The sequence below is a fragment of the Ixodes scapularis genome, unplaced genomic scaffold (genome assembly GCF_016920785.2).
Source record: "Ixodes scapularis isolate PalLabHiFi unplaced genomic scaffold, ASM1692078v2 PGA_scaffold9__187_contigs__length_104089568, whole genome shotgun sequence".
Lineage (NCBI taxonomy): Eukaryota > Metazoa > Arthropoda > Arachnida > Ixodida > Ixodidae > Ixodes > Ixodes scapularis.
In genome coordinates, this window is record NW_024609884.1 from 89,604,042 (window position 1) to 89,615,974 (window position 11,933).

Here is an 11,933-nt window from a genome sequence, read left to right on the forward strand (position 1 = left end):
TGCACACACTTAATAAAAAAAATTCACACCTCGAGCAAGATGAAAACAAGCCGTAACCAAATTCCCGTAGCAAAAGAAAAAAAGAAAGGGCGATTAAGCCGATAATTGTTTACGTTTCCTTTGTTCGGGTTTTTTAGGGGCGTGAAGCTTGAGGAGCTCTCGATTTATGTCTCGAATGTGCCAGCGCAAGCGCACATTCACATAGAGACGGAGGAAGTGCACTGTGCATGCCCTGGAGCAAAATTGATGTTCCAAATGGGACTCCAGGACATGCACAAGGCGCTCGACAACCTTTGTCATGTGAATGTGGTCCTGAATGTGCTTTAAAAAAAGGTGTTCAAGAGCCTTGAAATAGTCGAAGAACGAATTAGAAGGAGTGGAGAATGAACCGAATAACGAGCCTGGCACGTTTGCCTCAAGCAAAGAATGAAATTGAATTTCTGATGAGAGGTTTTCACTTGAAGCCTTCAAAAAGTTTGGGCAAAGCTGGCACGAGCTTTTCTGCAGGAACGACTGAACCAGGTATCCGGCAAAGTGATAAAGGACATTTTCTTCTACAATGCTAAAATTTGGCTCATCAGGGGGCAATTCGAGTTCGCCACTGTCAACGACAAGTAATGGTTCTGGCTGGTGGCTGGCTGCAGTGGATGCAGGGAGACGCCTCAATTCGACTCGTAGTGCGGAAGTGCCTGATTCACAGTTTCCTCTACTGGAAAGCTGAAACATCTTTCCGAGGAAAATGTGCTTCAGGCCTTCCACAAACTGAAATGAATTGGGCGTCTCATTGCATCCATGCTGCTGTCTGATCATGCCGAACATGTTCTCCAGCGGATCCTGGTTCAGTCGTCTAGTCAAAAGGTGTTCAAACCCGAAGTTTTGGCTCAGATCTTCCCACAGTGAAAGGATGGCATTGATGGTAATCTGCCATCCTTTCACTGTGTGAGGCCGTCGTGGCGACTGATACTGCCATTGCGAGATCCAGGTGCTTTTTGTGCGAAGAAAATGAATGTGGCCGGATGTGGAATTTAGAGCAAACCTCAGTTTGCGTTTTTCAGCTTTCGTGTTTGAGCTGTTCAGCGAATCAAAAATTTTATCCATTTGTTCTAAGAAGTCGCATGTGGCCTGGGCTTCGGGGGGCAGCTCATGCAGGGAGATGAGGGTGGCAAGGGCAAGGGAAACTGTGTCACTAAAAACCTGCGCAGCAAATTTTACCTTCATGTTTCCGAATGGGGTCTGATAAACATGCCGGTCAGTTTATTATTTTGCCATTCGTAGCCGCAAGGGGTGCTTGTTTTTGTAAAGGTCAACAATGTATTTCCATCTGATAATTTGGTTTCCAATTTTGAGGTCGTGCTTCCGCAGGTTGTTTCGTGTACACTTTAGAAGGTGAGGGGTGTCGAAAAGGAAGTACACTTGGGTGCCACTGACAGAAAATAAAGGATGATCTACTGTGACACCCAGCAAGCCTGCGAGAGTGCAGTTGCTGGCCCCCTGGTCGCACACGATGGCCTTCACGAAGATTCCTCCCGCACTCAACCTTTCAATGATGTCGGTCAGCAAATCTTTCAGGCAATTTGCCGAGGCTTTTGTTTTCGAAAGAGTGAATGCCAATGGCTGCACCCAGGGCTTAGAAATACCTCCCAGCATGACAACTAGACCAGAGTTTGCCACGTCAGCAGTTCTCTCTTTACCACTGTCTGCAAAACCATGCACAAGGTCAGATTTTGTCTCGTAGAAGAGATTTTGCTTGAGAGAAATTTCGTCAAACATAAGGATACAAGCTCGATCTTTTAGAGGCCAATCCTGAATTTTGTTTATGACAGATTCAATGAGGGTTGGAACGACCCCTGGGTGCATGGCAATGCGAGACAGCCAGTTCTTGAGGGACCTGACTGACGGCAAGCTCATAAATCTGGCGAGGTACTTGTAAGCCCTGGGGCTATGAAAGTAAAGGTTTAGTGCGAAAGGCTTGAACTCATCAGGCCACCTTCGCCCAAACTTGTGCATTGGCTGCAGGTGCATTTGAATTTTGAAAATATCAAGAGCCTCTTTCGAAAGGAATTTGGAAGCACCCTGAATAACCTGAGTCCTCGTTAGGTCAGAGAAGTCAGTCTTTTTTGTGGCTTTGAAAAGACTCCTCCGCAGTCGATCTCTTGTTTTCCTTAGGTGAATTAATGTGCCCTGTGTGCGGGGCGTGTACCGCTTCTTTGGCCTGCCACCTTGCCTTACTTGGGGTGTACTGTGGCCAGCTGGAGCCGTACTTGAGGCCACGCCTTCCGTGTCAGCTTGTTGGTGGAGAGCTGTTAGAGAGAGTCAAATTTGAAAAAAAAAAAAAAAACACATCAAGATGTCCTAAAATGCAACTGATAAAAAGATTATCTCAATGTTGAAAGTTGAGGCCTTAAATCGTACCAGGTTGAGTTTGCTGTTCTTGTTGTGCGTGATTGAGATCTGGTGTGGGCTCTGCAGGAACATCTGAAACGAATATTGAAATAAGTAAGATAGCATTGGGAATTATTTACGTTCACAAAGTAGGTATAAATATCAGAGGTTTGTTTGTGGCGGGTCCATCCTGCTGTGCATATCCTTTGCAGCAGGTGCTGCTGTGAAAATGGCCCTGCCTCCTCTTGGGTCGCAGGTCACATGCGAAAGATATTGAGTGCAATTTTTTTATCAGTGTTGTCCATTTTCCTATCAATAAAAGAGTAATAACAGAGAAAAATAAAAACTGGTGATAACAGTCGGTGACAGGATAACAATGCGGTAGAATCTCCGCCTCCAGCACACACTTGTTGTCACCAGTCACACTTTGGCTTCACATGAATCTTTGTGTCATCAAGGGTGGCAAGTCTGCGCTTAAAGCAGAGCTCCTACTGCATTAGTGGTGTACAGTCTTACAGACAGTACGGCACTGGGATTTATTTTGCATTAAAAATAATATATGACCACGAGGTGCTCCAGTCCACCCATTCGACAATTCCACCATGTTTAAAAATATAAATGTCATTAGTCCCCCTTATCTGCCAGACTGCAAAAGTGTTTCTTTTGCTGCTGCGTGCTGGAGCAGGAGAAAGACCAAATCCTGGCCAAAGCTCCAATCGTTACTTGAAATTTGGCCTTGGCATGTACAGTAGGTAAGCTATAATCATGCAGTCCAAAATTATTAATTTGTAGTCATAATGCCCTTAAATAAATGCAAGTCAGCACTAATTCCCAGTTATTCTTATTGCAATTTGCTTCTCACCAGCTTGCAGTTGTGGCTTTTCTTGTGCAGTAGAGTTTTCTGTAGTTTGCACACAAACATCTGAAATTAATATAGGATTGAGGAAGATTATTTGGTGCCTGAAGCGCAGAAAAAAAAGTATGAGAAAAATCTGTAATTAATTGCTTACATTTGGCTGGTTCCATTTCCTGGGTTTCTGAGTGGAATGTCCCCATATCACCTGGGACTGCAGCTGCACCTGTGAAAATATTGAGCAATGTCTGACACATATTGTATGATACAAGATTACATATTACAATATAATCGAGCATTGATTGCCAATTCATCAAACTAAGTTGCTTCTCACCAGAGCAGGGACGCTTTTCTTCACCTGCATGGAAAGATTGCGTTGATGATTGTGCAGGAACATCTGGAATAAATATTGGAATGAGAAACAACATTTGTGACTTCCATAAGCATATGGAGGAAATTATAAATATTAGAAGCGTGTTTATGATAGTGTCTTTCTGCTATGCATCTTCCTCACAGCTGGCGCAGCAATGAAGATGGCCCTGTCTCTTGTGAGTTGCAGGAGCATATGTGAATTATATCGAGTGGAATGTTTGATCAATAGTTCACAACTCACAACCACCTCATGAAACAAAATTGAGCAACCATCGCCAATTAAGGGTAATAAATTTCTTTTTTACCAGGCAGGGGCCGGAGCTCTTCCTGTGCATAAGAGTCAGTCAGAGCCTGATCAGGAACACCTGCAGTAGATATTAGGATAAGCAGAATAGTTTGTGATTTCTATTCGCATAAAAAGCAAATTAAAAGTCACTTTAAACCATCCTTACATGTGGTGGGGTCTTCCAGCCCTTGGTCTTTGCTGTGTGATGGTCCTGGCTCAACTGGGGCTGCAGGTGAATCTGTAATAAATAATGTAAGCAATGTTTAATAAATATATTAATATATGAACTGCCCAATAATTACACTTCAGCAACGATGGCCGATTAATTAAAAAGTTAGACTGAATATTCCACACCTTCCTACATTAAGAGTATGCAAACAAAAGATTCGATAATATTTTCAACGAGATGCAGCTACTATTAACAATGCATTTTACTTACCTAAAGTGGAGGCGGTGGACGCACCAGTTAGGCGAATGCCAGGAGCGAGGAACTCTAATATAGATAGAAAGTAGGATTACAGCTTGTAAATTTTAGCGGTCCTTATAATTATCATTTGGCGCAATATCGGCCCGTTAATGCTGCCTACTCTCATGTGGGCGTCGCAAGCCTTTAAGCGTATTGCAGATACCTCCTCGGTTACGCTTTGATAGTCTCAGCTTTGTGCAGCAATGCATCATATCATGCCTCTATTACGGCTATTTTGGCCAACTAGGGGCTCATATCTCAAAAAGGTACGTGATATCGCACGTAATTTTAAATGGAAGAAAATTGCTCTCATACCTATACAAACACTAATTAAACATTTTGAAACCGGCTCACCTGGAGAGACGAGGGCCTTCAATAATGGATTTGTCACTAGGACAGATGGGCAGGCATTATCTCGGAGTCGTGTCCTCCTTGAACTTCTGAAGGCAGAAGCGGCGAAATGTTCGCCGCAGAGACGACGCTCGCGGAGTTTGCTCAGAGGCAACAACTTGAATTCTGGGCGATTTGAGTAGTATATCCATTTACTGGCTCTATTTGAAAAAGAAAATAGAAAAGAAGAAAAGTAGCGCGCATGAGTTAACGCTTTCACCTCTTTCAGTATCGCGTGTACGAAGTTTCTAGTCTCACCTGTCGTCCGTCGCAAAACAGAAAAAACTGCAGTCGGCGGTTTTCGTCGTGTTCCGGCACCACTTTGCTGCACAGTAGTGTCCATACACAGCAGCCATCCCGCCGAACTTGTTGAAAGAAACATCGAACGCGCAGACGCGCACCGCCAAAGGTCTCGGTTGCGCTCGAGCGTTTCGGTTTCGCGCACGTCGCACGCACACCGCTCGCCCGCACGCGCTCCGGAAGATCAAACAAAAATAACGGTCGATAACGGATCTCTCCCTGAACGCCCATGATTGGCTGAAAGCGCGCAGGCTGATATTATATGGTGGTAAAGATAACTTACCCGACACGACGCTCAAAACTGCAGCGGTGAGACTGAGAACCACGTCTGGGTTGGAACGAATGAATGGATCTACGAAGACTTATGAATAGACGTACGAAAGCTTTTGTGGCGCCACACTTTGGCCACCCGCGGAACCTCAGAGCTGCATCCGGCTGGTGTCAGTGCACGAGGCCCGTCTCTCGAGCGGCCCTTGGAGGCAAACGGCGGCGCAGCACTAAAATGACTGGCCCTTGAAAGAGAATGGCTGTGGAGCACCCACTCGGTGGCACGTGTCTTGCGCGTTTCCACAACAATGGTTGGCGGTACTTGTAAAAAACGCTTTTACCAAGGGGCTTTGGCAGGGACCCTGGGTTCAGTCGCTCATCTGCATCCTACCGTCGTGCGATCGTGTACCACATATACTGCGTAATGCACGTTAAAGACACCGAGCTAACAGTTGTACAGCACTTTTTATAATCTTCAACAGGTAACAATGTCGCCCTACGAAACTCCTGCTCTCTAAAAAACTAACCACTAATTCTGAATGCCCTGTTACATTGCACTTTAATGTGTGTACGCGTGTTCGCGTTTTTTTTTTTCTACATCTTTGATTATGCGGTTCTTACTTATGAAACAGACTATAATTGTCGGACTACTGGAAAATATTATATAACTAAGAAAATGGCACGTGAACGCAAGAGACAAAAAAAAAATAACAACGACAACAACAACAGCAAAAACATACACATAGGCGCACTTAATAAAAATAATTGAAATAATAATAATAATTGGGTTATGTGTGTGTTTATACAGCCTGGAACTTGGTCTGCCTCACAGGGGCGACGAGTCTCCCAGCTGTAGATGAGAAATTTAGCCAGTGCGGTACAGCCGCTAGCCTGGGGTCTTTAACGTGCACCACGCAGTAGGGATACACGACCGCACGCCGGTACGATGCTCATCCAGATCGAAACGGGCAGGGATGGGGCTCGAACCCAGGATCCCTGGGTTCTGCAGCGCGAGCTTTCGCTCCACGTGCTCCGAGCTGGTGTGCGCTAGACCACTCGGCCACCGATTTTTTTTTTTTTTTTTTTCTTTATTGCATGGAAGCACAGACGGTGAGCACATGGGACATAGTTGCAGTTTTGAAACGAGAATGCACTGAGATTATACAAGCTTATTCAGATACATTTTCACCAACACTTTTACAATTCAGACAAATTTGCGTAGCTCTTCGGGTGCGCAGGACTGACTCGGCTGTATCAGAAATCAGGAAACGAAAGGCACTTTTCAAGTCGCCAGTACCATCTTGGCCTTTCCCCGAGTTCATCAAGGACACTTATTACGTGATTGCATGTTTCGATAAAATTTGATTTGGTAGTCCTTGGTGGTTCAGCGTTTCTGTCTATCATGCGAGTCTTCCAGAGACTATGCATACCAAGCAAAATAAAAAAATCTGAGGGAAATGTGTCTGGATCTTCCACAGGAAGAAAACGAATAGAGTATGCGTTGATATACAAGTCCTTTTTGATAGTCCTTTGAAGCACATCCCAGAAAAGGTATGCATCTGTGCAAAAAATAAAGCAATGCTCAATAGTCTCTGGCGTGTTGCATAAACGACAGTTGACCGACCACGGTACAAAAATTCCTTTGTCACGTAGCCATGGTTTTACGGGTAGTGTGTTAGTATGAAGCTTAAAGAAAAATGTTTTTGCAGTCGGGGGAACGCGCATCCTGCGAACTCGTTTTAAAACATCTTGATCTGTACTGTTTGGATAGTGGCTGCGATATAAAGGGTCTGGAAATAGCGAATCTATTAGGTTATGGTAGAGCTCTTTTCTGGAAACGGTGAATAAATAATCCAAAGAAAAACGCACTTTCAAAAACTCAAAAGCTTCGACGACTTCTTTGAGAAAGCCAAAAGGTCGAGGCATTGCCACATGATCGGTTGAAATAACGAGGTCAGGGAGGAGATCCATCAAGTGAGTTTGGAGAAAGGTTCTAATGAACGGGTGGGAAGACGTTCTGAGGAACATGAAACGTGAAACAATTTTCCGTACAAATAAGTGGGTTAAGCCGAGTCCTCCCGCTTCGATAGACCGAAACAGATTGTCGCGCCGCATTGGCTCCCATGAAGAGTCCCATATGAAAGTCGCAAATATCCTATGGAAACGCTGAAGGTGTCCTCGGGCACAGTGAATAACCTGAAGCACGTACCACAGTTTTGCGACTAGGAAGATGTTACATGCAGTAGCGCGGCCAAACACCGAAAGATGATTAGGCTTCAGCATGTCCGCTCTGCGCTTAAGATTTTTGACACTTTCTGTCCAGTAGCGTGAGCTATTTCGAACACATTCTAGTGGCGCGCCAAGGTAAGTAGTTGGCACGCCAGACCACGCCATTCCTGCATAATCCGAGGGCGTTGTCCCCCAAGTCCCATACCAAAGTCCACAGCACTTGGAGGTGTTAACCAGCGCTCCAGCTACCTTACAAAATTGCTGGGTTAATTGTAATGCAGCGTCGATACTTTGCTTATCAACACAGAAAAAAGCTACATCATCGGCATAAGCCAGAACTTTCACTTCATGAGATAACAATTTATAACCTTTTACGTCTGTACTTTTCAGTATACTTAAACACAGAGGCTCCAAATATAATGCAAACAGAAGGGGAGACAAGGGACATCCTTGCTTTACAGATGAATGAAGGGGAATTGGTTTGGAAAGAGCTCCGTTAACTATTAATCGAGTTGTTGCTTCGGAATAACATATTTTTATACCGTTAAGGAGGACCTCTCCTACGTTTATGTGTTCTAAAAGAGCAAACAAAAAGAAATGGCTTACGCGATCGAAAGCTTTCGCTAGGTCAATTTGAAGCATGGCTACTTGATCTTGTAAACTGTCGCAGCAATGAAGAACTGATCGCGCTACGTGAATGTTTGTCTGGATTGTGCGGCCTTTAATCCCGCATGTTTGATGAGCTCCAACCACTCTTGAAATGGCACATTGTAAACGTTTAGTAAGAATTTTGGCAAATATTTTGTAATCGACATTGCAGAGCGCTATTGGGCGATACCCTTCAACAGTCCTTAACTTGTCAGAGTCGGAGCTTTTTGGTATTAACACGGTGTGACTTTGATAAAACGATGGAGGTAACCTGCCATACTGAAGTGAAGCTGTGAAAAGTTCAAGGAGGAATGGGCTTATCATGTCTATGTGTTGCTTATAAAATTCTGCCGAGAGGCCATCTGGTCCAGGTGCCTTCGAGTTAGGAAGAGACCCCACGGCCTGGCATATCTCTTTGAGAAAAAACGGTCTAGTAAATAGTTCGGAGTCCTCGTCACTCAAGCTGGGCAGCAGTGAAACGAGAGGCGCATACTCTTCATTTGATGAGGGGGAGACCTGACCAAATAAGTTTTGATAGTGTTGTGTGAATGTGGTCATAATGTTTTCGGTATTTCTTGAGTAAGCGCCGTTACATAGCAACTCCGGAATTTCTTTAGCTAAGGCGTGCCTGCGCTCGTCATCTAAAGTCTTTTTAGTAGGTTGCTCGGCCGATACAAGGCGTTGACATCTTGATCGCACAGCCGCTCCTCGGTAACGCTGAAGCTCGTGGCGTTGGAGCTCAGATTTGAGAAAGCAAATTTCCTCATGAAAACTACCTGGTTTTTCGCATTCCAGCTCATACAGTTCGTGAAGGCTATGTGTAAGTGCACGCCTGTCAGCTTTCTCATGATATGCCTGAATACACGCACACTCAATTGCGATGTTTTTAGCTTCTTGCTTAAAACTATCCCACTGTGCAAAAATGGAAAGATCGGTATTACTACGAATAGCCATAAAACAGGTAATTAGTCTCTCATTAAAGTCACTGTTTTTAAGGATATTGCTGTTTAACTTCCACAGCGCCCATTTTGGTCTAGACATTTGTTTGCGTTTCTCGCCTAGCCTCACAGTTACAACACAATGGTCAGAGAAGGATACCGGCGTTACCAAATATTCAAACGTGTGATCCAAAAGACAACTAGACACGTATATTCTATCAAGGCGTGCGTGGCCAGAACTTTGCAGGTGCGTGAAGCGATTGATGGACGTTCGAGAAGCACCGACGTCACTTAGGCAGTGTTGGCGCACAAGATTCTCGAGAGCGATACTGCTGTTGTCGCGTCTCAGACTGATCGTCGAGCGGTCGTGGGCTTCGCATACAAAGTTAAAGTCGCCAAACAGGACAATACATTTGTCGGTGTTAAAAAAAGCATCTAAATTTTGGAAAAGTGAAAGTCGACTTGAAGAGTCATTATAGGCATAAACGCAAATCAGTCGCCAGTGAATTCCCTCTAAGTAAATGTCACAACAGATAAAACGACCTTCAGTGTCAACCGTGTACGAGAGCGAGGTGTAGTTCAAGTCTTTGCGGAGAAACAGGAAACAACCAGCCGATAGCCCCACAGCGTGACTCACACAAACTTCATACCTGTGTAGAAAAGGCTGGAGCGCACTTGTTGTGGCCTCCTCCGACTCTATCTTTGTCTCCTGAATCGCAACAATGTCCAGCCGCTCACGTTGCAAGAGCCGACAAAGTTGCACCTGCCTCGCACGAGATCTTAGACCTCGGACGTTTAGTGTTGTGAAATTTAGGGGAATATTCTTAGCTTCTATCCGTCCTCATAGAGACCGCATTTCAGCGTTGAACGACACTCGCCACACTTTAGGTAGCTCCTGGCTTCGCGTTCGGCTTGGCACGGGACCCCGATGCCTTCTTTTTGGCGACGTCTCCGTCGCCAACACGGTTGAGTAGTGTTGAGGACCCGCTTGAACACGAAGGTGCCTCTGTGTCAACCGGTGCCGGTCGCTTGAGTGGTTGGCTGCTGCTCGAGGAAGGGCCGTCCTCGCTAACTGCGTGCTGAGGTGTAGTCGGAGCTTTGGAGACAGTCGGTACGGGAGTCGCATCAGGTTCCATGTGCGCATTCTGTGTGGTGCTGGTGTTTGGGCATGCTGCAGGTTCCAACACTGGAAATTCTTCATTCTTGTCGATGTTTTGTGATGGCTGGGTGTCTGTACTGTCCCCCTGCCGTGCGTCTCCTGAAGGATGGGCCAATTCAACGGGTGGCAATTCCCCGGTGACGTCAGCTACCTCACTGACGTCCATTAGGAGCTCCGCCGCTGTGTCATCTTCGTGTGTTTGACGTTGTCGTAACATGTCCGCATAAGTGGCGCCGTTGACACACTCCTCAGTTAGGTGACCATACCGCCGGCAGTTGGAGCACCTCGGTGTTCTACAGTAGCGTCGAATATGTCCCACTTTGTTGCAGCGCAAGCACAGCGGAGGTCGGCCAGGAATAAGGACGAGGCTCTGGCATCCGTAGATTTGAAGGAGATGTGGTATCTGACTGGCATTGACACCATCCCCTAATACCAGTACTACCTCTCGATTTAGAGTCTCCATGTGCTCAAGCTCGCTGCACCTCCATTTTTCTCTCTTGATCGATCGCACTTTGCCAAACGGGGCGAGAGCTTCAATAACTCGTCGATCCCCTAGATGCTGTGGAAGCCAAAGAAGCTTTAGGTTTACTTCTTGCTTGTCCGGGTCAATGATGAGGCACTTTCGGCCTTTCACGCGGAGCTCTCGTTGAGCGACGAGCTTTGCCTTGGTAACAGCGTTGACACACGTCAGCATCCAGACGTGAGACATCTGGAACTGTCCGAGGCTCACAACGTCCTTCAATTCGACGATGCCACGTAGGGCGTCTCGAAAATCAGGAGCTCGATACGGGCGCGCCGAGAGGTCCCCATGCAAGAAAACGGAATTCAGGCTCAGGTTACCTGATGTCAGACGTGGCAGGATTATCCGGTAGTCTTCTGTAACGTTATCAGAAGTCATAACGTTTCCTCGGCCAGCGGCCGATAAATTTTCCCCGGAGAACATGGAAAACGTGGCCGTTCGAAACGGCGTCTTCTTCTTTCTCCCCCACTCGGCCACCGATCCCCCTTGAAATAATAGAATTGATTATAATTGTGTTTTCAAAGGTTTCAGCGCACTAAAAAGGCTATAAAAGCAAGCTCGATGCATTGGATGGTGCGCTTGTTCACTGGAAGTGTAGTTCAGGGCAGTATGCTCGCACTTTTATGTTCCGCTTCGCTCACACAATAAAATCAAATACTCTACTGGTAATGTATTTAGTGAAACAAAGCTACCTTCTGAATATGTGGAAGGCCCTCAGTTCTCTCGTGATTACACGGGCGCTTGTTTATCATTATTGTTTTCGTTTCCCATTGCGATTCATTTCGTGCACGCTTTTTGTGTGCTACTTGCATTAGATACCAAGGTCACCCAGAAGCATTCTATTTCGCGGATTGTAAAAAAAAAAAAAAAAAAAACTTGACACGGGTAATTAATACAAAATATTTTATAAGCTTCACATGTGACCGCTGGCCTGAGTAAACGTTGTTTGTCAGAAACAATTGCGATTGTATAAAATCACGTGGGAAAAACTCGATCTAAGCACACGACCGTTAGCATGCAGTGAATACTCATAATCGGCGCAGAGACGATTGGTAGCTGTCAGCGGGTGGAGTTTTTCTATCAACACAGAGTTAGAATGTTTCCTTCTTTCTGTTGTAAGCAA

General features: G+C 45.5%; 2 protein-coding genes and 1 pseudogene across 2 annotated transcripts; all 3 read right to left on the reverse strand.

Annotated features, from left to right (window-relative positions):
• Window positions 1-2,524: 2,524 nt before the first annotated feature.
• On the reverse strand, window positions 2,525-5,105 carry LOC115314275 (annotated as a pseudogene).
• A 1,465-nt stretch (window positions 5,106-6,570) lies between these two features.
• On the reverse strand, window positions 6,571-7,431 carry LOC120846488. Its single transcript, XM_040218244.2, has one exon. It carries the CDS (start codon window positions 7,429-7,431, stop codon window positions 6,571-6,573), a length of 861 nt encoding a protein of 286 aa, XP_040074178.2.
• Window positions 7,432-10,015: 2,584 nt separating this feature from the next.
• LOC115326941 lies at window positions 10,016-11,161 on the reverse strand (the record flags this gene model as incomplete). The annotated part of the gene is made up of 1 exon (XM_029987863.4): window positions 10,016-11,161. A coding segment is annotated over one exon (1,146 nt), but the record flags the coding sequence as incomplete, so codon positions are not given.
• Window positions 11,162-11,933: the final 772 nt, after the last annotated feature.

Bases quoted from the DNA above. Each gene is read 5' to 3' on its own strand.
- LOC120846488 (XM_040218244.2), bottom strand. From the start codon at position 7,431: ATGCGGCGCGACAATCTGTTTCGGTCTATCGAAGCGGGAGGACTCGGC.